General features: G+C 47.2%; 4 protein-coding genes across 4 annotated transcripts in view; 3 read left to right on the top strand and 1 right to left on the bottom strand.

Moving 5' to 3' along the window:
- The window catches only part of LOC135828484 (rho-associated protein kinase 1-like), a 31,967-nt gene extending 24,690 nt beyond the window's left edge, over positions 1-7,277 (top strand). The window contains exons 29-38 of the mRNA XM_065340932.1: positions 407-869; positions 1,115-1,188; positions 1,484-1,578; positions 2,244-2,328; positions 2,614-2,697; positions 2,990-3,113; positions 3,318-3,383; positions 3,741-3,864; positions 4,481-4,590; positions 6,307-7,277. Coding sequence (XP_065197004.1) covers positions 407-869; positions 1,115-1,188; positions 1,484-1,578; positions 2,244-2,328; positions 2,614-2,697; positions 2,990-3,113; positions 3,318-3,383; positions 3,741-3,864; positions 4,481-4,590; positions 6,307-6,356 — 1,275 coding nt within the window. The 3' untranslated portion in view covers positions 6,357-7,277. The remainder of the gene's footprint in view (positions 1-406; positions 870-1,114; positions 1,189-1,483; positions 1,579-2,243; positions 2,329-2,613; positions 2,698-2,989; positions 3,114-3,317; positions 3,384-3,740; positions 3,865-4,480; positions 4,591-6,306) is intronic.
- Positions 7,278-12,454: 5,177 nt separating this feature from the next.
- On the top strand, positions 12,455-14,843 carry LOC135828474 (ras-specific guanine nucleotide-releasing factor 2-like). The gene has a single exon (XM_065340923.1). It carries the CDS (start codon positions 12,519-12,521, stop codon positions 14,190-14,192), a length of 1,674 nt encoding a protein of 557 aa, XP_065196995.1. The 5' UTR covers positions 12,455-12,518; the 3' UTR covers positions 14,193-14,843.
- Positions 14,844-15,889: 1,046 nt separating this feature from the next.
- Positions 15,890-20,679, top strand: LOC135828461 (charged multivesicular body protein 4c-like). The gene is made up of 5 exons (XM_065340915.1): positions 15,890-16,221; positions 16,316-16,493; positions 18,508-18,625; positions 19,055-19,163; positions 19,863-20,679. The coding sequence occupies exons 1-5, from the start codon at positions 16,026-16,028 to the stop codon at positions 19,934-19,936; spliced, it is 675 nt and encodes a 224-aa protein (XP_065196987.1). The 5' UTR covers positions 15,890-16,025; the 3' UTR covers positions 19,937-20,679.
- Positions 20,680-21,600: 921 nt separating this feature from the next.
- LOC135828451 (uncharacterized) lies at positions 21,601-22,740 on the bottom strand. The gene has a single exon (XM_065340904.1). It carries the CDS (start codon positions 22,582-22,584, stop codon positions 21,997-21,999), a length of 588 nt encoding a protein of 195 aa, XP_065196976.1. The 5' UTR covers positions 22,585-22,740; the 3' UTR covers positions 21,601-21,996.
- Positions 22,741-23,046: the final 306 nt, after the last annotated feature.

Genomic DNA, 23,046 nt, shown 5'->3' with positions numbered 1-23,046 from the left:
CCTACTTTTTCTTTTCTGAAGTACACGCGGTCGAGATTGTAGGAACGAGGGTGTGAATGTGTGTATGTGTGCGTGTGTGCATGCGTCCATGCGTATAGTGGGTGGGTGTACGTGTGTGTACGTGTGCGCGGTACATGCATACATGTGTGCATGTGTGTAAAGTGGGTTTTGTTTACACCAGTGTGTGGTAAACAGTCCAGCCGTTGGGGTGGGGCACTATTTACACCTGTGCAGCTTGGAAGTACATGTACATGTATTGTTGTGTCCGTGTCTATGGACGCGTTAATCAAGTCCAACTTGCATCACTTTTAGCAACAGTGCCTACCTGTATGCATAGTCTTTTGTGATAAATATCCTGCAAATTGCATTGCATATTTTTCCCTTGACTGTTTTCTTTTTTCAACAGGCAATTCGCAAGCTGGAACAGCTGCTTCAGCAGCGCACTCTGAGCACGGCCACCAGTACGGGCAAGGGGGGCAAGGCAGTGTCTGCCGAGGTGCATCGCAAGGAGCACGAGCTGCGCAAGGTGCGCGGCGACCTGGAGAAGGAGCGCAGTAACGCGGCACAGCTGCGCCGCCGCTTCCACCAGGAGCTGACCGACATCCAGGCACAGGTCGTGGAGGAACAGCAGCAGAGGCGACTGCTGCAGAAGGACCTGATGGAGCGCGAGGATCAGATCAAGGACCTGCAGAGACAGAACGAGCAGCGAATCGCAACCACGAACGGTGCACTCCGGCCAAGAAACGGCGATGGAGACAACATGTCTCATTCGTCTTCACTCATGCGAGAAGGCAGTGTGGATGAAGTTGATGGGCATACCATGCCGAGGGCAGTCACGTCAGCGAAGGCTACTATGAACGAAAGGACAGGTAACTCTCGAAAGAATGCAAACATTCTTTTTTCCCTAGGCTTTCCAGAGCGAGAATAGAAGAGTATGATTCACTATGTTACTTGCCAGCAGGTTTTAATGTTCACAGTTGGTATGATTGTCGGTCCTGGCATTGAGATGTATGTGGCGTTTAGTGACCTGCCTTGTGGTGGTAACACTGCTGGCTTCATATCTGTTGAGAATAATGTTGATTCTCGTTGGGTTTGTTTGCTGTGTCCTATCCAGACCAGTTGGTTAGTCATGATATGCAGGTACCGAAGAATGTCAAGAACATCCGAAAGAATGGTTGGAAGCCACAGGTGAGCGATGGAAAACGTCGTTCATATAAAATGAATAATGTTCTTGCTTGCTAGCATGCTCCCAATTTTTTTGTCGATGTGATGACAGTTGTAATGACTGCCCTACCCTCTTATGCGTGCACATGCACATGCATACACACTTACATTATTAGTTACATACAAAAGGGACGCACACGCGCGCGCGCGCACACCACACACACACACACACACACGCACACACACACACACACACACACACACACGTACCATTTGCACTCCTTCAACATTATGTCTGCATGTGCTGTGTGTTGGCTAGGTCATCGCTGTGAACTTTGCCAACCAGTGTATCAATTTCTTCGACGACGAGGATCGACGGCAGCATGATTCTCCTGTCTTGTCAATAGCTTTCCGGTAATACTCCACTTGAACCTGTATGTGCCTACGGACTTCCGAATCCATTGCATGCAACAAAACCTATCGAGGCGACTAACTTACTCGGATAAGGCAACCACCTGTCCCAGATGACCACTACAACTAGGATGTAGAGGCGTCATTACCAGTCAAATGACACTGGATAAGGAGACCATCTGTGCACAGCGAGCATGTTTTCAAGGTCCCTTGAGTGGTCGGTCGTCTTAGCCAGGTTTCTCTGGATACACGTTGTGTGAAGAAAATAGAATCAAGAACGAAAAATTCAGCTGGAGAGATGCCTGCCAACAGTGCAGATGACGAGATAAAACTCATACCTATTAAATTTTGGCAGAGCTGAGCAGTGCATCGTTTGTTTTCATGACTTGTTGCTTGCGTCGCAGTGTGAGCAGAATCTACCCAAGATACACAAGCAGTGCATGTGTACTTCATGTGCTGCATCGTGCGTTTGCGTCTGGTTGAATTAATCACAGCCATGCACAGGGAATCTGAGATGCGGCAATGTCATGGCAACAACCTCTGTGTGTGTGTGTGTGTACGTGTGTGTGTGTGTGTGTGCATGTGTGTGTGTGTGTGTGTGTGTGTGTGTGTGTGTGTGTGTGTGTGTGTGTGTGTGTACGTGTGTGTGTACTTGCTGTTGTTTGCAGGTATCTTCTGCGTGTGCGGTTAGTTACGCAAGCAGATCAGCTGGTTTCACGGCTGCCAAGCAAAGAAAGGGATCGTATTTTCCAGGTATGGACACTAAATCTGTTCTGTGACAGCACGTATAGTTTCCATCATTTTCTTCTGCACCGCCACCACCTCTACTCTACGACTGCACAGTCTGAGGAATACTTGTGTGTCACTGTGTCATCCCTTTACATCGGTGTGGACTCCTCATCGAATGTAGAGATACGGAACATACATTTATGCATGTGCGTGTGTGTGTGTGTGTGTGTGTGTATGCATGTGTGTACCGGTATGCGCGCTGTGTGTGTGTGTGTGTGTGTGTGTGTGTGTGTGTGTGTGTTATTACAGATAACGTACACGTCGCAAATGGAAGAAGACGCGGACAGCACGGCCAGCTCCAGTGTGTCCACATTGTCTGATGACCATGGTGATGTAAGCATGTGTGCTGCTGTTTGTGAATTACTAGTAGTGAAGAAAGCCTGGCGAAACTGCACGATTCTAGCTAATTGTAATTATTAGCAGGCACTGCTGTTGTGCTTCAAGCTTTCCTTGCAGATCATTATTGACAGTTGTAAGAACTTGCAGAGAAGGTAGATTTACTGCAATCTTTCATTCATGGACTGTCCTTTTTTAAAGTTTTTTTACAGGGTGAAGCTTTGAAGTGATGCTATTCTTCTCGCTCTGACTTCTTGTTCTTGTTCGTGTGTTCTCGAATATGGTGTAGGTTACTCAGTATCGCGGTCATCATTTCGTCTCTTCGCCGCTCCGCTCGCATGCTGTGTGTGATGCCTGCTCCAAGGACATCTCCTATTCCAAGGTCTTCTCTTCCACGGCGTACGAATGCAGCCGTAAGTTTCTCTGTGCACTCTTCATCCACTGAGTGAGCCTGCTGACTGCATGACATGCGTCTGTGTGTGCTTGATGGGGGAAGGGGGCATTGGAGAACGAACTCTTACAGTGTGTGCGTGCGTGCGTGTGTGCGTGTACGTTTGTACGTGTGTGCGTGTATGTGTGCGCGCGTGCATGTGTGCGCGCGTGCATTCTCCGCGCAGGCTGCCAGTTCAAGTGCCACAAGCAGCATGTCGACAAGAAAGACGACATCATTACCAAGTGTGTTGGTAAGTGAACAGCTGTGCTGTTGTTTGTTTGCTTTTGTCTGCAATGGTAGTGATTGCATGAACTTGTTTGAAGCTGCACCATCGGCTCAATGTTCAATGCTGGAAAGCAGTGTAACAGAAATGAAACTGTGCAGCTGCCAAGTACACGCAAAGCAATCTGGTCGAATCCCGTTGTTTGTTTTCCAGTGTTTCTTGAACTTTCTTCCTGTTGTGTGACTTCTCTCGGGGTGCATGCGTCGTCTCCTAAATGCACTTCTGTTGTACTGCAGCTTTACATTTTATGTTCTATTCTTTGAGATTTCATCATGTTCCTTTTCCTACTGCTACTGCTACTGCTGCTGCTGCTGCTGTGTGTAGGAGATGAGAACAGTAAATTAATTCTGATATTGGCCAGTGACAAGAGCGTGGCGTCGTTCTGGGTGTTCCGACTCGGCCAGTTTGCAGCCTCGAGCCATGGAGATCTTCCTCTGCAGCTGGCCAGGTAAGAACCGCACGCAGAATAGAATCCCATTGGAGAATCACCATAGCGGCGCAGCAGTGTGCTGGACCCACAGAAACCACTGTACTGGACATGTGCAGCATTCCCCAGTGACCCCCCCCCCCCCCTTCTGTCCTCTCCTCTGGATAAGGTAACGCTGCATTCGAGCACAGGTCACCGTGTTTGTAGTCTTGCTGCTGTGCGGTATATGTTGAAGTTTTAGACCTGGGAGCGAGTTTTTTTTTAGTAGCCAGCACTGTACTGTGCAGTGTGGGTAAGAATGTCTGCACATGGCCTAAGCCGGGGTCTAATCCTGGACTCCACTGCCAGTCACCGAGTGCAACTTGAAGAAAGATGTCGGTGGCCCATGATATCCAGTAACAATTAAGGGGTGGCTTGTTTAGTATGTTAAAGAGGCTTCTCTCTCTCTCTCTCTCTCTCTCTCTCTCTCTCTCTCTCTCTCTCTCTCTCTCTCTCTCTCTCTCTCTCTCTCTCTCTCTCTCTCTCTCTCTCTCTCTCTCTCTCTCCGTCTGCGAGTGTGCCACAAGGATATGGGTGGTTTAGCATTGGTCTCTTAGCGAATAGCTGACTTGCGCCGCAATGTCTTGTTTTGACTCAGACCGGACACAATGGACACGTCTCACTTTCCAAAGTTCCCACGTCACAATAGCTCAATCAAGTCCAAAGAACGCCCAGTGTCGCGATCATCCAGTGATCGGAAACAAGATGGTGAGTCATTGCTGCACTCCCACTCCCAGCTGACCTCCATGCAGCAGCACCACCATGCTGCATGATCAGTTGCACAGGAACAGCATCATAACCAGCAGAATTGCAAAATACGATACATCCCATGCACGCCCAGCATGAAATGAATCAGTTTTAGTCTTGTTTTTACACCTCTCGAGTATTTGTATAACCATCTCACCTATCTAGTAGAATGTCTCGTTTGGATTGGAATAAAAACGATTTGCCCAGATTCGCCGCACGCATGTGGACCCACTGACCACTGTTGTACACTGTGTACCGAGAATAGCAAGTGTACATGAGCATGCGGCTGTCTGCACAAACCCTATCCAGTGCTGCGACGGCCGAACATCACATCACGTGATATGGTCCGGTAGGTTACGCTGGCAGACAGTGCAGAGTGAGAGTTGAACCCAGGGCAGGGTTGCGTGAAACCCTGCACAGGGCGCAAATAATAGTGAGGTTCTGCCACACGGTAAAACATGCCAAAGTACGTATGGAAACTTCGCCGCGGTACGGGATTTAGTTTGATACGGATTTTTTCATACCGTTTTCCGTGTGAAGCGCGCTTCACACGGACTGGACTCCGTGTGAAAAGTGAGCGTACAGAGTACATGTGGCGGGGTTTTCGTGCATGCGTCGAGCATGCTACGTACAACAGAACCGGTGCAACGTACGAAGAATCCGTGTCAAACTTCACTGCAGTTGACACGGAGTTTGGTACGTAGTTCCGTGTAGCAGAACCTCTCTAATGTGTATGAGTCCGTTACGTGGTGTGCAGTTCTGCCGCTGCAGACCCCATAGCTGGAGTTGCACACTCTTGGGGATTATGTACTTTGATAATAGTAACCTTGGGCACCGAATAACCATATCAGGCAAGTGATGATCTTATTTTCGAGACTTCAGCGTCTTCGCCCTTATTCTGTGCTCGTACATTCCACGTAACAGGTACAATCTGCGTGCAGTTTTACATGAAAACAAGTCATACTGATGTTCCTAAATCTTTGCTTCCGACCTGACACGTTAGTGTTCAGCGAGCAGTGTTACTGTAGTCCTAGCAGTGTATATTAATTATTATGATATACCACACTCCTCAATCACTACAGCTGGTTGATAGTATTGACTATTGACTCAATATTAGCAATGTTACCTCAATAGTATTGAGGTAACATTGCTACCTACTTCAAGTACATCTACCGCCTTTGGGTTACTGGGGAGGTTTAGTCCCACGTAACGGATACGGGAACGTGGGTGATACACGTAAAGTTCATGCAATGGACCCACGTTCGCACTGTTGTTTTTAGTCACACGGAACAAACAAAAGCATGAAGCGAAATGCCCAAACTTGGTCAAAGACGAAGCTTCGAAGCTCATCGAATATTTTGATTTCGTGATTCGGAAACTTCTTCAGCTGAGCACCCTCACGGCTTGCACAATGCGCTCCATTCTGATTTTCACCTACGTTCTGGCGGAACGTGGGTGAGCCTCCGTACACGGTATGTCGTGAATCAGAAAACGGCTGTACGTGGGTCACTGAGTATCACGTGGTACACACACGTAAAGTACACACGGATTACGTGGGACTACACCTCCCTACTGTCACTGGCACACGAAACATGATATGCACTTGTCCTTTACTTATCATTCATAGTTATTCGAAAATGATTTGTGATGACCAATGCGTTGCTGATCTTGCTGCAGGTCGTGAATCTCCATTCCGGAATCGCAGTGGAACCATGCCACACAAGTGAACCAGGATGAAGGAATATGTACATCCGTGTGAGAGCCGCTTGGATGGCCCACAAGTTGAGACAGCAGTCCATGATGAATGAGTATGTCTGTATGCCACGAGCGTGTGTGTGTGTGTGTGTGTGTGTGTGTGTGTGGCGCGTGTGTGTGTGTGGCGCGTGTGTGTGTGTGTGTGCGTGCTTCTCTTGTGATGGGTGTATACATGGTACACGGTGTGCGCGCGCTATGCTGTGAGTCTGTGTTTTAGCAGTGGGTAGATCTCTTGGTCATTTTTCAGTTTAGCTTTACTACATGTACCACATGTGCTGTATAGGTAGTATGTCACGTATCCTCTACGGAGAGCCTAAAACGTTATAACGCACAGAGAGACGCACAGAGAGACTATCAGAGAGTATTATTATATCCAACATGCCTTTACAAGAGTACTTTCAAGATCATGCTGCTGCTGCCGCCACTGCTAACAACACTATAGACATGGCCTATGTACATGTACATGTAGGTATGTTTCATCACCAACCATCTATCCAAACAGCACGTAATCACATGACCTGCCTTGAGAAATGCCCTAGTCTGGCTATAGAGTGTTTCGCTTAGGACTTCGTTGAGCAGCGGTTGCTGTAAAACTGGGAGAAACAGAGAAAGAGAGCTCTATTTTCTTTACTGCCTAGGCTCTGTGACGGCTTTGTTTCCGTATTACTTTTCTTTTTTTTGTGCCGTGTCGTCAAACATAGTAGCAGCAATGTACTACTACAGTACAGAGTAGTCTGAGCCTGCTGCTATGGGCACTGTAATGCTGAGAGAGAGAGTGTGTGTGTGTGAGAGAGACTTTTTTTAGACCAACATCATCTTTTAAAACGGCTATTCATAGATTGTGGTTTATTCGCCTGCTGATTGTTTGTGACATACAGTGTTGTACCCTACAAGCCGATTGCTCTGCTTCGAGTTGTAGTAACCATGGACTCAGTCATAGAGAAAGACAGCTTACTGTCGATGAGCAGCGCTGGGTCTCACGCAATGGCGAACTGCATGTTACATACCGGGTACTCCTCGCTCTTTTGGAGCGTAATTATTATACATTACACAACCACTTAGATCTAACCCGTGTACAATGTAGTCCAGGGATGAATTTATCCTGTATCGCATCGCAGTTTGCGATGCAAAATCGATCTACTGCTCCTCAAAAGTCACCGTGACTCGCAGAAAACTGCGATACATACAGACTATCCATGCCTAGCCTGTGCTGTCAAGTAACATGCAGTGTATGTGGTGCAGGCACTCTCAATCTGCGTGCACATGTATGATTCAGTCGCTTTTTCCAAATGGGCTTTCAGGCATCACTCTCAAGAAGGACAATGTGGTAAACACCCGACCTTCAAAGAAAAATGCTAATCAAAATCAAAGACTGCTACAGTGGTGGCCAAAAGTTTTGACCCACCCCATGGAATCGTCAGTACAGCTCAGCCTGGCTCCTAAACACGCCGTTTTTGACTTCTTTGAGGCCAAAGCCGATTGAAACTTGGCAAGGACACTAAAATTTGCAAGAATCCGTTGTCAACTGAGATTTGTGATGGATCACCATACATTTGGGTGGGTCAAAACTTATGGCCACGTGACCAAATTTTGCTCTACCGTACCGTACGGTTTCAAAAAAGTTGTCAGGCTGATGCACGTGCCGGGAAAGTTGAAAATCAACACTTGACTTCTCACTTTGAGAGTTTGCGATATCAAACTTGATTATTCTGACGACGGAGATGGTATTTTCAGCCAGGATAGTGAACCGAGGTCAGATTAGCAAGGATGTGAGGGAAATGGTCGTGAAGCTGAGTGTTGACGGTCTCTTTTGGCGTGGTATCGCTCCTCTGTTGGATTTGAGTAATCCTACGATACGTAGAATTGTCAGGAAACAAAAATTGACTACATTTCACCTCGATCAGACCGACCAAGAGAGACCAGTGCAAGACAAGATCGCCACCATATCATGAAGTCAATGGAGAATCGCCTCAAATCCGTCACTGCCTGCGAGCTGAGATGGTGAGCGACGGTGATAACGCGATTTCTGTGCGTTCTGTGAGACGCAAGTTGCAGAGAGCAGGCCTACGTGGCTGTATGGCCATCAAATGGCCCTTCATCAGTGCTGTGAATAAGGCAAAACGCCTTAAATTTGTATAGACGCACAAGGACTGGAGCAGTGATGACTGGTGGTAATTTCTGTGGACTGATGAGTCTAAAATCAACCTCAAGGGCTCTGGTGATGCAGTTTACGTCAGGAGGTGGACAGGATAGGCTCTGGCTGGCACATGCACCCGCAAAACTGTGAAGCGCCGCGACGGCAATATCAATGTATGGGAGCCATGGCCAGCAACGGCGTAGCGCGCATTTGCCGGGTGGTGGATACGATGAATGCGGACCAGTACCTCGCATCATCCGAAAACATGATGTTGCTGAGCATGATGCAGCTTGTGGATGGTGTGGGTGGTGTCTTATGGCCGCAAACGCTCCGCAAACAGAACGGAGGCGCGGCGGACGGTGAACGGCATCACCGTCCTGACATGGCCCCTGCAGCCACCTGACCTCAATCCAACTGAGAATCTCTGCAAAATTGCTGGGCTGAAGCAGCACGATGTTGAAATCACCCCCAGAAACCAGTATGAGCTGTGGCGAGTGTGCCGGGAGGCATAGAAGTTGATTTCTCCTCACGAGCGCAAGAAGATCGTCGATTCAATGCGGCAGTGTATGCAAGCGATCATCAAGGCCAAGGGAGGGGTTACAAAGTGGTGGATGTATCTGGAATAGGCCAGGACTGACTTTTAGACTTTAGTTTAATTGAATACTTTTTAGAAATCACACTATTCCGTGTATCCTGTTGGCGGTTTATGATAGTGCGGGCGTTGGCCATAAGTTTTGACCCGCCTTTTACATATACTTGACCACAGTAGTCCCCAGATGACTCCGTCTTTCAGCATTTTTCATTTCTTCTTCACTATTCAGCCTGATTCAGATGTCCTCGACCAAAAATTTAGTAGCTTACAGCCCAAACCTTCAGAATTCGAAAAATCTGCATGGTGGGTCAAAACTTTTGACCACCACTGTATATGCGCTACACAATTGTGATTTGTATCGCAGAAACTGCTATGCAAAATATGACAATAAATTTATCCCTGTAGTCTATGTACATGTACATGCACGCAACACATGCACTGCTTAGGGACCACCGTAAAAGTTCGCAGAGGCCTACAAAACAAAAATTAATTAGTTTCAGGCGAGATCCCCTAGCCCTCCCTCCCAGCAAAAATGAACGTACACTCGGACGTCTCTTATCCGGGCACCTTGGGACCGGGCACTGCCCGTATCTCAGATTTGCCCGTATCTCAGAATAACTCATCTACCATGTATCATATCACTTTTTGAAGAAGTTTATTTGGAACGCATTGCACATGTTCAGGATACAAAAGGAACCCATTGGTAAAAATGTGTGGATTACATAGGTTGGCAGTGAAAAATAAGCACTTCCGAATACGGAAAAGTTCAAAAAACCCAAATTCGAAGCATTTTTGCCATAGGAACTCAAGCTAAAGGTGCCCGGTAGAGAGACGTGCCCGTATCTGAGGCGTCCGGATAAGAGGCGTTTGAGTGTACATGTGCTTTCGAAATCCCGGGAATGCACCGTGCATGCATTATATACATTGTACATGTTGCATGCATCCTTTGTGATTTTCGGCCAAACCTACAAACGGATTTTTTCGTGTTGTGGGCTTCCGTGAAATTTTGCAATTGTCTCTGCGTTTACTTTTACATGCAAACAATTTGTACAGTACCATGTACATCAACTGTGGGCAGTTTGTGGTTGCGAACAGTACCTGGTCCCTAACTTAGCCTAAGCACCCGGATAACAGGGGGGGGGGGGTCTTATACACACCTCTTGCCCATACAGTGGATATTAGACATACCGACCTTGGATATAACGACCTTGGATAACGACAAAATTGAGTTTAGCGACAGAATTCTGTTGCTCAAGTCGTTTAGCAAGTCCTTTCTGTACATTATTATTTTATAGATCGGGTATAAGGACCTCGAAAATAATGACATCGAATTTACTGACACTTTTTCGGTGCCCGAAGACCTGAAAATGCATAGAATAATAACGACTTTCCTCGTGTATTAGGCGGAGTGGCATGCATGGGACATGTCTGTGTCACATGCCTGGACCTCTGGGTCACTCCACGTCTTATACACACCTCTTGCCCATACAGTGGATATTAGACATACCGACCTTGGATATAACGACCTTGGATAACGACAAAATTGAGTTTAGCGACAGAATTCTGTTGCTCAAGTCGTTTAGCAAGTCCTTTCTGTACATTATTATTTTATAGATCGGGTATAAGGACCTCGAAAATAATGACATCGAATTTACTGACACTTTTTCGGTGCCCGAAGACCTGAAAATGCATAGAATAATAACGACTTTCCTCGTGTATTAGGCGGAGTGGCATGCATGGGACATGTCTGTGTCACATGCCTGGACCTCTGGGTCACTCCACGAGTGCTGGCCACTGCACATTGTAGCCGCAGTGCAGCGGTGTAGTTGCTATGCACGACTTTTGGCTTGAACTATGCATGGAGACACAGCACAATCATGTACATCCGAAATCCATATGCATTACATTATGCACATGCATATCTGCAATACATTTCTGTCATTTTGATATACTGTAGTGTCGCATATAAAAGCATGACCTGTATAGAAGTATGACTTGAATAGAAGCCGATTTTTCCAAGCGCGCCGTGACGGAGAAGCACGATTTGAATAGAAGTTACTCTTTACAAAGCACAATTGTCATGTATATTGTGCAAGTACATGCATGGCAGTATGCGCTGAACGGTGTAGGCTGATTATGTTGAAGTAGAAGCATGGTTTGCATAGAAGCATGGTTTGAATAGAAGCATGGTTTGAATAGAAGCATACCTTGAATAGAAGTATGGTTTGAACCCCGGCTTATACGGCCGTAAGCAGCTGCTTTTATATGCGACATTACGGTACATATTGCATGCTAAAATGTGAAGATCGGGTGTAGTGACAGATCGAATGTAGCGACATTTTGTTTCCTCCCGAAGGAGTGTCGTTACCGTATATCCAATCTCCACTGTACTTCTATTGTACTTGCTAGAAGCCATAGTGCTTCTCATTCCTTACCCACGTTGACGTACAATGTGTAGCGGAGACGTCGCTGCCATGAACCGCAAAGATCTACGCCAACGTACTTCTGACAGCTAGAGACCGGTGCTGCATTCGTATCACGGCCGAAAGCCTGCAATGTTTTATGCAGCTGATCATGAAAATAATTCGGAATACCGAAATCAGATTCGAAACCAAAAATGATGCCCATATATGGGCAGTATAAAGTAATAGTTACCTTTGGGTCTTTCTTTCAAAGTAATAATCACTGTGATTACATTAAAGAGCTAGAGATCCTCCCTTTGTGCTGGCTCTGGCAGCTCAGCTTCCGGGTCCCCCAAGCCCAACTCTTCTATTATTTTATGAGTTATTGGTTACCTGTACTGTGCCTGCCTGGCCATCCTGCCGGGGTGACTGGCCATGCCGCGGCGTCATCCATCAAGCCAGGCCAGGATCCCAAAACAACACACCAGTTTACTACTTACATGACTGTAGTACTGTCTACAAACAATCCTGCAGTGTCACCGTGGGTTGGACACAGGCTGCAGCGCAGGTAAGGGAGTTGACGGACTGGTACGTGGTTCTGGTTGGACACACACCACGACATGTCGACGCCACAATCATCATGTCCGAGTACGGATCGGTACATTGTGCACTCGTATCGTGGCTTCTTTTTTTATTTTATTTGACTTTGCTGATCTTTGCGCGTAGGATTCTGGTTGTACGCATTTTCATTTTCGAAAATGACCTAACGTCAGTTTCCAATGGTTTCGAATTATATTGAGGCAGCTTACTAGTATTTGGGCAGAACCGACTGAAAACCGAAAACCGCGAAGGCGGATGCCGTGAAATCCAGCAAACGGAACTGTTTGTGTATCCAGCTTTTGGTGGTTGGGCGCAGAACGACACACAACTGTATTCTTTCACTTTTGTCATACAGTTGTCTCTTGGCAGAGCCTGGAGCAATGCTGTGTAGCATGGGACGGTGATGGAGAGCAAGCCGGACAGCAAAGACAGGCGAATCGTCAGTGCCGAATCTCTGGAGAGGCTGGTGGCTCGTCTCGGTGATCCCCGGTTTGCCGGATCAGACTTTTTGTGGACTCTCTTGCTGACATATAGATACTTCACAACAGGAGAAGAATTGGTAACAGCTCTTGTCAGGTCTTACAGGGAACAGCGAGACGAAACTGATCCCAGCTTTGATGAGGATACGCTGTTCTATTTTCCTGGCTCCGATGACGATTTGACAGACAATGGGAGTGTTGGAGGAGTTCAGAGTAGCGGCAGTTTGTCATCGAGTATCAGCAGTTTGTCTGACCCACGCTTGGCTGCTGTAAACAGTCCGCGCCCGTCAGATTTGCAGTCACCCACTGACGACTTCGCAGGAGGGTCTGTAGCTCCTTCTGAATCGCGGACGTCGATTCTGTCAAAATTTAAACCCCGTGCACCAAGTTTAGCCTCCGAGCGAACTTTACAACAAGTCAGCGACCAATTGTGTCTGTCTCAAAGTTCGCTGGGTTTACCAGGCAAGTCGGGACCTTCCAAAGTGAAGCATTTGTTCTCTAACATTCGCAGTCGCTATAGGACCTCTGTGACAGATTCCCACGTGGATAGTCTGAATGATGACAACATCAGCATAGCTTCTACGTCCAGTACATGTAGTACTACACACCATGGAGTAGCTAGATGCTCCACGCTCACGCTGAGAGTGTTCAACATTTTCAAACAGTGGATGAGAAATTTCCCGGAGGACTTCCAGACGTACCCAGAGCTGCTGGTACTGGTCAAGGACTTCTTCCACGATGTGGTGACCAATTCACCGGCCACTGACGTGCCGCTTGCCAAGCAGCTACTGCGCCATCCGATCCTGGATAGGAACACGCTTGCGTCGTGTGTGATGGCGCCGCGAACGCCTGACGATTGTGTTATTGTGCAGGAGTTTGACTCGTTATCTGCTCGTGGCCTAGCCGAGGCGCTGACGATCGCTGCCCACCAGCACTACTGTGCCATCAAGGCCAGCGAGTTTGCGCGTAGAGCCTGGAAACGCTCCAACAAAGAAGATGCAGCGCCAAACATTGTCTCCGCTATCACCCGCTGCAATTGGGTGTCAAACTGGGTAGCAACCGAGATCATTCGAGGAGACTCCCCATTGGAACGCGCTGAACTGATCGAGAAGTTCATCCGCCTGGCAACTTTCTGCCTGGAGATGAATAACTTCAATGACACACTGCTTGTTGTGTACAGCTTGCAAACGTCTGCAATTAAGCGCTTGGAAAAGAGTTGGAAGCAGCTACCAGAGAAGGTCCTGAAGATGTTCCTTGTCGTCGAAGAGCTGGCAGATCCGGCCGAGAAGTGCACTTGCATGCGCGAGCGACTCAGCTCATCCAATCCACCGTGTGTACCTTATCTTGGTGCATTCCTAGATCTCATCTACAGTTCGGACGTTAGCTTGCAGACGTTCACGTCACAGGGCCTGGTCAATTACTCAAAGCTGTCCAAGATCTCCGAGATAGTGCGGGGCATTCTTCTCTTTCAGCAAGAGCCATACCCATTCAAGGCGGAGGATGAGATAGATCAGTACCTCAAGAATGTCAAGGTCATGAATGACGACGAAGTGTATGCACTGTCCGTTGCCAAGGAGCCGAAGCCGAGTACTGTGTGAGTGCATGGGGTGTGTTTGTTCGCTGTTTGTAGATCTTCTGTGTGTTCATAGGGCTTTTTCGTTGATTTGATAATTCTAGCCAACCTCATGCTTACATGCTCCATGAAATCTGCATCTCTATTTTCACTGATCAAAAGGTTCAGATATACTTTCCATGTTCATATATTTTATATACATATGTTACTATAATCAATCTCCGTCCTATACTCCTTATATCGCCCATACCTCCTAACTGTTTGTTTCCGGCCTCGGCAACTGCGACTTTATCGAGACATTATTTATCATGCTCAGGGTAGTTTCTTAGAATCAAACTGAACACATCTCATTCTAAATAGAAGCCACGAACTGTACTAAAGCAGCATTCTATGTCCGCTTTTCTTTGAATCAGATCACGTGCCAGTGATGTCAAACTCTATCCTTACTGGTTACCCCTGCCCGCCTCTCCATGGCACTGCTCTAACAAGCAATGCTGGCGTGTCACGAATGAAACCCATGCAGCTCCCACCTGTATCAGTGGTGGCTGCTGTGCCTGTACCCTCCTGCAGTGGATGTGTTGTGCCATGTGCCGACGGTTGTCACCTTGCGTTGGCCAAGGCTAGCCGAGTGATTGGCTGGATTACTGATACTCTGCTGTGGAAAGCTCCACGCAATGGCGGTGGTGCAGCAGTAGCCCAGGCAGTGACCCGATGGTGACTGGAGCTAGGTCACCGTAGCCTGTCAAAGTGCACTTGGTTAGACTGTTTAATTTATCGGCTATCATGCCGGATACAGTCATGTACTTTGAAGTACACTACAAAGCAGGGAGTAGTATTTTACTACTCCCTGCTACAAAGTAATCGGACAGACTGCGTACAACTTCTCGCACCCCCACAACACTGTAGTGCTCCTGTGGAGTAATGATACCTATGCAGTGATTTTGGCTCTGAATTCGGAAACCTTCCAGGAGAGGCCCCCGGATGCGTGCGCGAGAGAGAGTATGAATTTTCAATGGATCGCGTGAGATAAATCGGACAATTTGGCAGCACCTCCGCATATTTTGTAGGCTACAATGCAAAACCTGAAATTATCAAGATTTACGCGAGCCGATTCGAGAATTCCTTGCCGGACATGCCCACAATCAATCGGGTTATGTACTCTCTGTCTTGTCTTGACCGATCAAGGCCGACAGGAGTGTGTAGTGTTATTATTATGACGGATGACCCAAAGGCATTGGTATGTAATGTCACACCGAGCTTAGACTGTAGAGAGAGAGATAAACCTTTTTATGTACTCTTGCTGATATCAAGAGTCATACGTGTAACCCTTGCTGATTGAGTAACTCTTGCTGATATTATTGCACTTGGTCTGTCCCTTTTAGTTTTACTTACAGACAGTCGTTCTCTATCTTCTTGCCTTGACTTGAGTTTCAATCAGGGAGTAGTAAAATACCGGTATTTTACTACTCACCGGTTTCAACGACTTCCGCCAGGCGCTAGGCTAGGCAGCGCAGAGGCTCGAGCCGAGGGCAGCGCAGTGCTAGTGTGAGCGCACTGAGCGCATGCAGGCCATGCGCCAGGCCAGTCATTCCTGTGATTCTGACGTCACCACCACATCATTCGTACCTAGTACCTGAGCTGAGAATGACTATGGATACAGTATGAGAGGCTGAGATTTGAGACAGATGATTGTCTATGAAAAGTATGATCTTGATGTTGTCGTCTTGAGTCATATATGCGGAATTTTTGTGAAGACAGTTGGTTCCTCAGTCACGACTTTTGTTTCCCAGAGCTGGGTGAAGTAACGTTAGTTGTTGGCTCGATCTTTTGATCTTGGCTCGTTGACAATCTAAAAACCATGAGTCTCGCTCAGAGGTTGTTCGGAGGCGGTGGCGGTGGCAAAAACCAGCCGAAGGCCCAGCCATCACCGCAAGTAGCTATTCAAAAGCTTCGTGAGACTGAGGAGATGCTGAACAAAAAAACTGAATACTTGGAGCAGCAGATGGATGAGCAGATGAAAATAGCGAAAAAGGCAGGAACGAAAAACAAAAGAGGTATGTTCTATGCCCAGCATTTGTCAGCTTCATGCATGTACTGAGTAAACCGAAAGCCTGTTTCATGCACTTGTTCAATATTCCTGGCAAACAGTTGCTATCCAGGCATTGAAGAGGAAGAAGCGTCTTGAAAAGCAGCTTCAACAGATTGACGGTACACTGAGCACAATCGAGTTCCAACGTGACTCGCTGGAGAATGCAGCATCGAATACTGCTGTTCTTCAGAGCATGGGATTTGCTGCTGAGGCTTTGAAGGCAGCGCACAAAGACCTGTGAGTTACGCTTATCTGGCAACACAGTACCATTGTGTGCATGTGTGTGTGTGTGGGGGGGGGGGGGGCAGTCTCTTGTATTGCATTAATCTCTTGTGCTGCATGGTCACCAGGGAGTCGTAGAATCTGGGCAGACGGCATGGGCAAGTGGAGCGTGAAACGATGTGGGCTTCGCTCCCGGCCTGCCTGTCCTGGTTGGCCTTGGGGCAGGGTTGATACATGCACGTGCTCACATATGACATCGCTGTACCGGGTAGCGGTTCGAGTCAGCAGGTCAAGACCGCAATTGCTAGTTGCATAGACCACGAATCATGTAGAACTTCCAACTCCGGGGTCGAACTGCACACCGCCTCGGGCACTACCAGTCTCGTGTTGTGTCCCTGGATGATACGACTGCTTAGTGGCCAACAGTGTCACACATGTTGAACATAGTCTTGCAGTGTACACTGGTGGTAAGGCAAAGCCTGTTAGAATAGCCACTACACTGTCATTGGTGGCTTGGTCACATAGCTATACATGGTGCTGCTATGCTGGTGAACTACTTTGGGGCCATGTGGTGCGTATTAAACACATTCGGGCACAGTGGCTGCACTGCAACTGTGCCAATGTACAAACTTCAAAAGGGCCATGCATTTGACTTACCCGTATCAAGCTTGCAGTATCGGGCGTCTTGGAAAGCTCTCTCCTTTGCGTCCGCTGTGAGCCCATCCTCAGCCCACCTCGTGCCGTTGTGCCAGCCTTTCAGCACGGCAGTAGCGTCCTGGCTCGAGATTCGCACTCGAGGCTGACCCCTGGTGGCTGGTTGTCACTCCTTGCGGAAACCAGTGTGAGGTCTTATTGTAACCAAGGAAAAGAAACAGCGGGTCTCTATACATGTGCCTATAGGGCACAAATACAGATGTGTTACAGGCTGGACAATATGAAAATAACAGCAATCAGCTGCGCACTGCTCTGGATAGGAAGGTTTTCCTTTCTCTTGCCAGAAGAAGCTGTTGAGTGAAACTGAGATGTGCTACGATGTTGAACAAGATATAGGTGCAATGAACAGTGTCCGCTTACACCTGATTGACTAGTGATGCCTGAATTCTAGCCCCTACGTCGGAGGCGACACATAGGATGGAAGTAAGGCTGTCTGGCATCCTAGTAGTTTGCTGCTGGAGAGGTAATCAGTATGGTGGTGTTGTGTGGGGGTGTGTGGGGGTGAGTATGCGCTGTAAAGCTAACAAGTCACAGCATGTATCAGGGCTAGATGGTAAGATAAGCTGTGAATATGGATATGAAGAAAACAGCTGCCAGCACACCCTTGCATGGTGTAGAAAGTCGCACTACCTATACTTATGTGCCAGCTGCCTGCCTTGGTTTGAACTCACACCCATAGAACTGTCACACTGGTGCTACACGTACACGTAGGTGTTTCTAGGACAGGTCGTGCTGCTGTGTTTCACTAACGCCACCATGGAGTGCAACAGCTCACTGGTCAGATTGTGTGGTTCTTTGCGTAGAACTGTAGGACTACTTACCTCAAGCATATTGGCATACTTCATGTAGTATGCACTGAAAGCATACATGCATGTACAGTTCTGGCTAGAGAAATCCAACCTCATGAATAAAGTAGCGCCGCGTTCGAGTGCACAGACCGGTGTGTGTAGTGCTAGGGCTGCGTAGCGCCCGGCGATATTTATTCATGAGGTTGGATTTCTTTGGCCGGTACCTTTTCGTATGTAGCTTATTATTGTATCGTAGAAGTGCCATGACCCAATGCTCAAGTGCCGTAGTGCTGAGGCAACTTCACATCAAAATCTTCAACAATTGTATTTGTTACAACAGACCGTTACATCGCTGCTGCTGTATTGCCATTACTCTTTAATATCATCTTCTATGCTGTTTCACTCCCTGGCTGTGTGTGTTTGTGTGTGTGTTTGTGTGTGTGTGTGTGTGTGTGTGTGTGTGTGTGTGTGTGTGTGTGTGTGTGTGTGTGTGTGTGTGTGTGTGTGTTTGTATTGGCTGCACACAGTGATGTTGACAAAGTACACGACATGATGGACGATATTGCGGAGGCCAATGAGCTGCATCAGGAGATCAGCGATGTCATTTCTGCACCGGCCGGTTTTGGACAGGAGGACCTTGACGAGGTGTGTATGCTGTGTACAGCTATTCCTGCGACGGCTATGGTTATGGGTGCATGTGTACATTAGTCATTGCCTCCACTATACTAGCGTGGGGTAATGCAGTGCTGGCTGTAACTAGACACCACTTGGCAGGGCCTCAACCCTGCAACTATATGAACTGTATGGGGTTATACTAATACCACTGGTTCAGACCCTCTTTACTCGGGGGGTTGTTGTAAGAATTCTTGAGTTTATTCACCACACCGGAAATCTCGTCTGCACTTTGGCTCGACAGCATTGTGTGTATGTGTGTTGGTCTGCTGGTGTGTTGTATGTGTCTACCGTAGTAGTTGCTTTGTGAAAGTAACGTTAGCAGTATGTGGCACAAAGCAGCCATCTGTGCACCATTGACAAATTCGCTCTCCGTTACCACTGTCCTTGCTTTTGTTGTAGGATGACCTTCTGGCTGAACTGGAGGAGATGGAACAGGAAGAGATTGAAGAGAAGCTGATTTCCATTCCAGGGGAGGTCAGCCTGCCATCAGTACCCGATGTCGAACCAGGTAATCTTTCTTTCCTATACTTCAAGAACTTGAAGTACCTGTATTGCTGTCTTGTTGGATCAAATAAACCGAAGTTGGCCCTGGTTAACATAGCCCACGCTACGGTACATGTCATATACGCATGTGTAGGTGTGCCGTGGTTTGAACTGCAGCAACGCTTGTGATTGCTGAGTAGATCCCACTTTTCTCAATCCTACTCAATCCTCATAGTACATGTTAAATCCAGCACCTCTTATGCCGCTTTCCGATCCCTTTTAGCAGTTTCACGCGCATCAGCAGTCTGTGTACTTTGAAGTGCACTGATTGTTTAGTCATTGAGAGTTTGCACTGCTAATACCAGTTACCTGTATACATCAACATATCTGTACTTGTACCAAGTATAAAACTGTATCAACAGATCATGGCATGATTGTGGCAGCACTTGGGTTTTGTCTTTATTTCATCGCAGAACACAAGTTCTTGCTGGAGTAACATATTACAGGAGTGCTGTACATCATAGAGGCAATGTCATCTCGTCTGATTGTTGAGCATTTTGTGAAACTCTGAGAGTGACAAAACGCAACCGCTCATCCTTCTGTTTGTGTGTTCTGTGCTCTTTGTACAACAACCCGAGCATTTTTTTTGGACGGCTCGTAAATTCCCATTGGCAACTCTTTCTCAGTACTCATAGTTGATGTTTTTGCCTTGTCTGATGCCCAGTTGCAGCCAAGCCGGCCCCTGCCAAGACGCAGGAAGACAGAGATCTTGAGGAGCTGATGGCGTTTGCGTCGTAGTTCTGCTTGTTGGCCTTCGCAGAAAGATAGTTTACTTTGAGGCTGTGGCTCTAGTTTGATCCTTTCCCAGCCCGTGCTGTTCATTCTACCGGACAAACACGACCACAGGCGTTTAGATTGCCGTATAGTAAGCACACATACACCAGAGATAAGTTCTTCTTCCTCCTCTTGCGAGGACATCTCAAACATACTCTTTAGACCAACCCCTATTGTATATACCGCCACGTACTTTTAATATGCAGCGCAGTTGGATAGCCGTTGCTTGCAATAGATTCTCTCTACCTGTATGGTCATGAAAATTAAATTAACTTTACTTGTTGATGCAGGAGATTTTGTTTGTGTAAAGATAGTACTGCTGCTTACCCCCCCCCCCCCCCCCCCCCCCCCCCTGTCAATTGCTGTGTTCCTAGCACTCCCGCTGCTTTTGCTTGCTTTTTTTTTACTGGCACTATGATTTGCATCTATTCTATATTTTGATCATCAGACTACGAGTAACATTATAGGCCCATTTGGCAATCTGTTTTTTTTCTTTTCCTTGCGTTGCTGTTGGTTGCCCGCTCTTGCATTGCTTTTTCCTGACAGTGTGACTGCTTCACCTTCTTCGGCATGGTTTTGCACAAGCTCCCATCAGGCGTGCGTTCATATTTCATTGTACATGTCAATGAACACCAGGACGATGCCTGGCCTGGTAGTGTGTATGCTTGGCACAATACGTCGTATCCATGTGTGACATGGCCCACTGAGTCGTGTGAAAAAGCCTGTTACGACTCCCTGCCCCTGGTGGGCGGGGGACGGTCATAAACCATTTCGCTCTGTAAAAAATGATCGATCATGCTGGATGGAGGTATTGCGCTCAATAAATTTGGTCCAGTGCAACTCTTGATTTTCAACCATCATGGAAAATTCTTATGTACACCATCTTATGCTCGTGGCAATCATCGCTCCCCTCTACAAGCAATCTCTTGGATTGCCTCTACATTGTTAATTTGTAGGTGCCTCTACATTGTCAGCCCCAAGGGGGGGGGGGGGGGGTAACTACCGGTACTTATTACACAGAGGGTGTGCGCCTTAACCTGCAATAGTGCTCAAATGCCTCTGGGAGGTGTTGAATGATTATCATATTGTCTGCACTGAATTATTCTATCTCCTCTGCTTGCCTTCATATACCTGCGTTTTTCTAATCTCCTTATGTTGTCTGATGATTGGTTTTTGCCATGAAACTCTGAGTTACAACAAAAAAACAGCCCTATATACTTCCTTTTGTGTACCTCTTGCGTACCGGTACTTATTATAATTATGAGTCATGGAATCATTCAAAACACTTCCGGATACCTTGCACAATCATGTACATGTATGTACGCTACCAAGAGTACATAGCCCCCTCCCCCCTATTCTTGCCACTACTTTACAAAAGAAATTGGCACTGTGCGAGTCACACTTGGGGTCACCATCGCTCGGTTCCTCAGAGCTACAGAATTGACAGGTTGTTGGAAGTCACCAAGCTTTTTTTTGTTCCTGGAGGAAGTATGTACAGTCAGTCACAGTCATGTATTTCAAGTACTTAGTCTTATATCCTGTAGTCTTGCACATCATGATCAGGGAGTAATAAAAACCAGTATTTTACGACTCTCTGATCATGATTGTTTTCAACCAGCGACTAGCAGTGCAATACAGTACTTCTTGTTTTCAAGCTTGCCACACAACAAAGTGTCGGGTTTTCTGTTGATATCGGAACTGTTCTTGTTCAGACCGATGTCGGACAGTGCCCAATGAGGCGAACAATTATTTGTCAGCACTGCACGTAGGCAGTCATGAACGGTGACATAGCTGCATAGTGCCCTACTTCCTCAGCACTCGACCAGCCCAGCCGGCACAAGATGGGGAAAGCGGGAACCCTATAGACCTAGGACTAAGAAAGAAACATAATCAAGAATGGAGTTCTCCCATACTACCATAGAATAAAGAAAAATAATTTAAATGTCGGGAGTGCAAATAACATACTCGAATTGTGTACACAAACTGAAGAAAAATAAGCTGTAATAGTAGCAACCGCGCCAGTGTCAAAGAGTGCCCTTTGTGCTTGGAACGCCTGCTGTAGCATCGGGTGTTAGTGCTGCCCGCAGAGCTAACGCCAACGCTTTGAATGCACTCTCCGCACGGTGGTGGTCATTGCATCCTTTCAGCACATCCACGTGTAGTGTAATGGCCGCATTCTGAGCGAACGACTCGATGAAGTGCGGGATCATTTCACACGACAACGTGCCCAGTTTCTCGCGCTGCAGTTGCAAGTCCACAGAGGCATGCGCACGACCGGAGATGTCCACCACAGCACGAGATAAGGCCTCGTCCAGAGGAGCAAATGCACTGCCAAACCTTGTTATGCCTTTTGGCTGACCCAGGGCTTCTTTGAAGGCCTGGCCCAGAACTATACCACAGTCCTCCACTGAGTGGTGATCATCGATGTGAAGGTCTCCTTTGCAGTTCAGAACAAGATCGAATCTAGCGTGCTTGGCTAGGGCGCAGAGCATATGATCCAGAAATCCAATTCCGCTGTCAAGTGTAGAAGATCCAGTGCCATACAAATTGAGTTCAACATGAATCTCTGTCTCCTTCGTGGTGCGGTCCACCACAGCTTTTTTCGCCTCCATGAATGACAAATTATTTTACAGGGATGCTGAAGGAACCGAAATGAAATCTCAACTCGTGGACAACTCCCCAGGCCCAGGAACTCCAGTTCACGTTAGTGCTATTTGGACGACTTTTGACTTTTCAGTCTTTCGTCTTTGTCAAGTAGTTAGTTCTTTCTTGCTTTTGCACCTTTTTCAAATTTTCGTATTTTTCAAACTTTTACATGACGTCAGTGAACACGTAATGGTATGGTGTGGGGAAGAAGATGATGAGAGTGAAATGGATGCATGGGATGGGACGAATGAAATAATAATGACAGCTGGGGAGCTGAGACCATGTACCAGCAGGCTGTGCATGCAGTCACAGAGTACTCGAGTGCATTATGAACATTAAAAAAAATCTGATTTCACCCACTGGCGCCATGGCGCATGGCATGACCTTCATCGAATGGCAGCAATGCTGACAGCCGCACGATGTCATGT

This window comes from Sycon ciliatum, chromosome 1, assembly GCF_964019385.1.
Source record: "Sycon ciliatum chromosome 1, ocSycCili1.1, whole genome shotgun sequence".
NCBI classification, from domain to species: Eukaryota; Metazoa; Porifera; class Calcarea; order Leucosolenida; family Sycettidae; genus Sycon; species Sycon ciliatum.
Note: the sequence above shows the minus strand (reverse complement) of the source record. Positions and strands in the feature narration are given on the sequence as shown.

Bases quoted from the DNA above. Each gene is read 5' to 3' on its own strand.
- LOC135828451 (XM_065340904.1), bottom strand. From the start codon at position 22,584: ATGGAGGCGAAAAAAGCTGTGGTGGACCGCACCACGAAGGAGACAGAG.
- LOC135828461 (XM_065340915.1), top strand. From the start codon at position 16,026: ATGAGTCTCGCTCAGAGGTTGTTCGGAGGCGGTGGCGGTGGCAAAAAC. The intron at 18,626-19,054 runs GTGTGTATGCTG...CTTTTGTTGTAG, and splicing joins GACAGGAGGACCTTGACGAG to GATGACCTTCTGGCTGAACT. The intron at 19,164-19,862 runs GTAATCTTTCTT...TCTGATGCCCAG, and splicing joins AGTACCCGATGTCGAACCAG to TTGCAGCCAAGCCGGCCCCT.
- LOC135828474 (XM_065340923.1), top strand. From the start codon at position 12,519: ATGGAGAGCAAGCCGGACAGCAAAGACAGGCGAATCGTCAGTGCCGAA.